The 3,405-nt window shown below is 41.1% G+C and overlaps 1 protein-coding gene across 1 annotated transcript; it reads right to left on the bottom strand.

Moving 5' to 3' along the window:
• Positions 1 to 1,550: 1,550 nt before the first annotated feature.
• Positions 1,551 to 2,856, bottom strand: LOC144466486 (uncharacterized). Its single transcript, XM_078173547.1, has 2 exons — positions 2,788 to 2,856; positions 1,551 to 2,264 (listed from the first exon to the last, which is right to left on the bottom strand). Exons 1-2 carry the CDS (start codon positions 2,854 to 2,856, stop codon positions 1,551 to 1,553), a joined length of 783 nt encoding a protein of 260 aa, XP_078029673.1.
• Between the last annotated feature and the right edge of the window lie 549 nt (positions 2,857 to 3,405).

The raw sequence follows: 3,405 nt of genomic DNA, 5'->3' as shown, positions 1-3,405 counted from the left end.
TTCTCTAGTCTATGACAGTTAGGTGAAGATCTTTGGGTTGTGGACTGTTGGTTTGAGGATGTCTTCTTGGGCTTTGGGGAACAGTGATCAACATTTTTCACTATTTTATAGACCAAAAGCCGAACACATTAATTGTTTTTATTTACTTTTTGTAAATCAGTAGCAGCAAAATATCAGCAGCAAAGTTGATTAAAAAATGTAATTTTCAATGAAATATCATCTTTCTTGTGTTTATTATTAATTTTGACATAATTAAAGGGACCTTGTGCTAAATTTAAAAGCTAACAGCTAAGACAACTGTCCCTTGCCTACAGTCAAGTATAGTGGTTGCAGCACTCATGCAGCCCCAAACCATGATGCTGCCACCACTATACTTGACTGTAGGCAAGGGACAGTTGTCTTGATGCTCTTCACCAAGGTGTCACACATGCTGAAAGAGCACCAAGACAACTGTCCCATGCTTACAGTCAAGTATAGTGGTGGCAGCATCATGGTTTGGGGCAACATAATAATGACCCAAAACACACCTAGTAGATGACAACTGCCTTGCTGAGGAAGCTGAAGGTAAAGGTGATGGACTGGCCAAGTATGCATCCAGCCCTAAAAGCACCTGTGCACCTGTGGGGCATCCTCAAGCTGAAGGTGGGGTAGCGCAAGGTGTCTTCACATCCATCTGCTCCATGATGTCATCATGGAGGAGTGGGAGAGGATTCCTGAAGCAACCTGTGTGCTCTGGTGAATTCCATGCCCAAAAGGGTTAAGGCAGTGCTAGATAATAATGGTTGGCACACAAAATATTGACACTTTAGGCACAATTTGGACATGTTCACTGTGGGGTGTACTCACTTATGTTGCCAGCTGTTTAGATGTTGATGGCTGTGTTTTGAGTAATTTTCAGAGGAAGGTAAGATATAATGAAATATTTGCAAAAATGGGAGGGGTGTACTCACTTATGTGAGATACTGTAAGAGTAATTTAATAATTATGCGATCCATAATCCAATTAGTCGACTAATCGTGTCAATAGTCGGTGACTGTTCAACTATCAAAATAGTCGTTAGTTGAGGCTCTATTCAGCACTGTCAATTTGAAATAATGTTCTGTTATTGAATAAAGGGGTGGAAATAAAAAATGTATTTTTTTAACCGATTCATTGAAAAAATAATCGACCGATTAATCGATTATTAAAATAATCATTAGTTGCAGCCCTAAATAATTATGTTAGCAGGTAAAAACTGTTTAAAAAGTGACTGAGGGTGATGAGAAAAATATTGAGAAGGTGGTATTTGACCGAACATTAACTAGGAACCCAAGAAACTTCATACAGATGCACTTACAAACTACAGACGAGAATTAAAATTAATGTAGCGCAAGGCAACACCTGCAGCCCTAAATGTTTTTGAACGTTTTAACTTTAAAGCCCAGAAATCATGTAATGCAACATCTTTAAACTGTACACAGTGTGCTCATGTTTATGCTCATGTTTTAGGTTGTAACTTCCAGGAGTCACAATCAACGTTTACCTGTCCATGCCTTCACCAGTGATCCATTCTAGTAGTTTACCGGGAAGCAAGCCACACTGAACAGCTGATCAATGCTTCCACACACTGATAACGGTATGACTTTGTCAAAGAGTTTGTTCTCCTTAACCCTCCGGATACACCGCTCAACATGGACTCTCAAGCGGGCAATAGACTGCTTCTGCTGAACATCCTCCCTACACATTTGGGTGCTCTTTGAAAGAAAGGCAGGTCGGTAAACCTTGCAGGGAACGAGGGTGTCCACAAGAAAGCCCTTGTCTACCATAATAGCCATGTCTGCCGTGAGGAGTTTGGTAATGTCAGATAGCTTGAAAATCTCCCTGTCACTCATAGAACCTGCATACAACGCAGACACAAAGGTGATGGGACCATGGGGTGCAATACCAATCATGGCTTTGAATGTGGTGTGTGATTTATATGTTGAAAACACCTCACTCAGCAAAAGGAGAGAGGAGGGAGTTTGGCAAAAGATTTCTGTACAGTCAAGCACCACTTGTGTGTCAGGGAATGATGAAAACTCTAGTGGTAAGTGAGCTTTGACTTCTTCTGCTGGTAGCCACAGGCAGATGGAACCAAGTAGATGGTACAGAAAGTGTGTCCAGGTAGCAATGATTCTGCTGACTGTGGTGCGATGAATACCAAAACGGTTGGCAAGATCCCTGAGAGGCAGGCCCACAGACAGGTGCATCAGAAACAGCAGTAATTCATCTATGGGTGCAAGTTTCTGTGAAAATAAACAAATAATAAAGAAATAACAAATTAGCCCTGGTTATAGTTTCTTGACTTCTTATATAAAGGCAAATAGGGTGTTATTATGTACCTTACATGTCTCGACTGCCAAAACCTGCAGTCCTCATCAGAGGTGTTGCTCAAATAAATCAGCTGACAGGAAGCTTCAGCAACACATCTGATGAACACTTCAGGCTTTGGCAGTCAAGACATGTAAGGTAAATAATTTATATAACAAGTAAATAAACTAAGTGAAAACAGTGAAATCAGTCTAGGCATATATATAGCTGCAACACAAAACTAGTTACATAAGTCAATCAGCAGACGCTTTTGTACAAACAACTTACAAAATGTGCAATCACTAAAGTAGGTAAAACAGATCTCAGCTGAGTCATTATCTAACTGTGTCATTATCTTTCTATTTAATAAAGCAGAGACCAATTAAATCTAACCTATCTACAGTGTTAAGCATGGCCTTCATTTCTTTTGTTTTTTGTGACCCTAATTACATAACTTACTGTTGCTCTTAGTTGAGTTGGCTCATTGCTGTTGGCAGAGGCAGCATTGGCACTGGTGATCCGCACCATCTTAGTTTTTACAGCAGGCTCCACCAGTCGCCAAAAGGCTTGGAAATGCTTGTATGATGCAAATCTAAGAATGAAGTGATAATCATTTTAGACTTTTTTAGATTATGGTTGTTAACTATGCATTACTGAGAAACACAGACAGTCTCTCGCTCACACACATACACTCACTCACTCACTCACTCACTCACTCACACACACACACACGCACACACACACACACACACACACACACACACACACACAGAGGTTAATTTAATGCTATTCCAAAAAAAACAATGACCAACCTTGTGTAAAAACGAATATCCTCGTCTGATCCTGCAAGGCGTTGCAGCCCAAAACAAGACTGCAGCTGGAAAGTTTCAAGTTGGTTTTGTAGCTCCTGTACTTTTCTCTTCAGTGCTTCGTTCTCGCTTGCCAACTCATCTGACATTACTGAGGTCATCGGAGTAACGCAGTAATCATGCTCAGGCGCCACCTGCACTTCCATCTCGGAGTCGGAGTTAGATGCTGCTATGTCCGGGGAAGGGATCTCGGCCGGCGGGCCCAAAC

This window comes from Epinephelus lanceolatus, chromosome 13 (genome assembly GCF_041903045.1).
Source record: "Epinephelus lanceolatus isolate andai-2023 chromosome 13, ASM4190304v1, whole genome shotgun sequence".
Taxonomy (NCBI): Eukaryota; Metazoa; Chordata; class Actinopteri; order Perciformes; family Serranidae; genus Epinephelus; species Epinephelus lanceolatus.
Note: the sequence above shows the minus strand (reverse complement) of the source record. Positions and strands in the feature narration are given on the sequence as shown.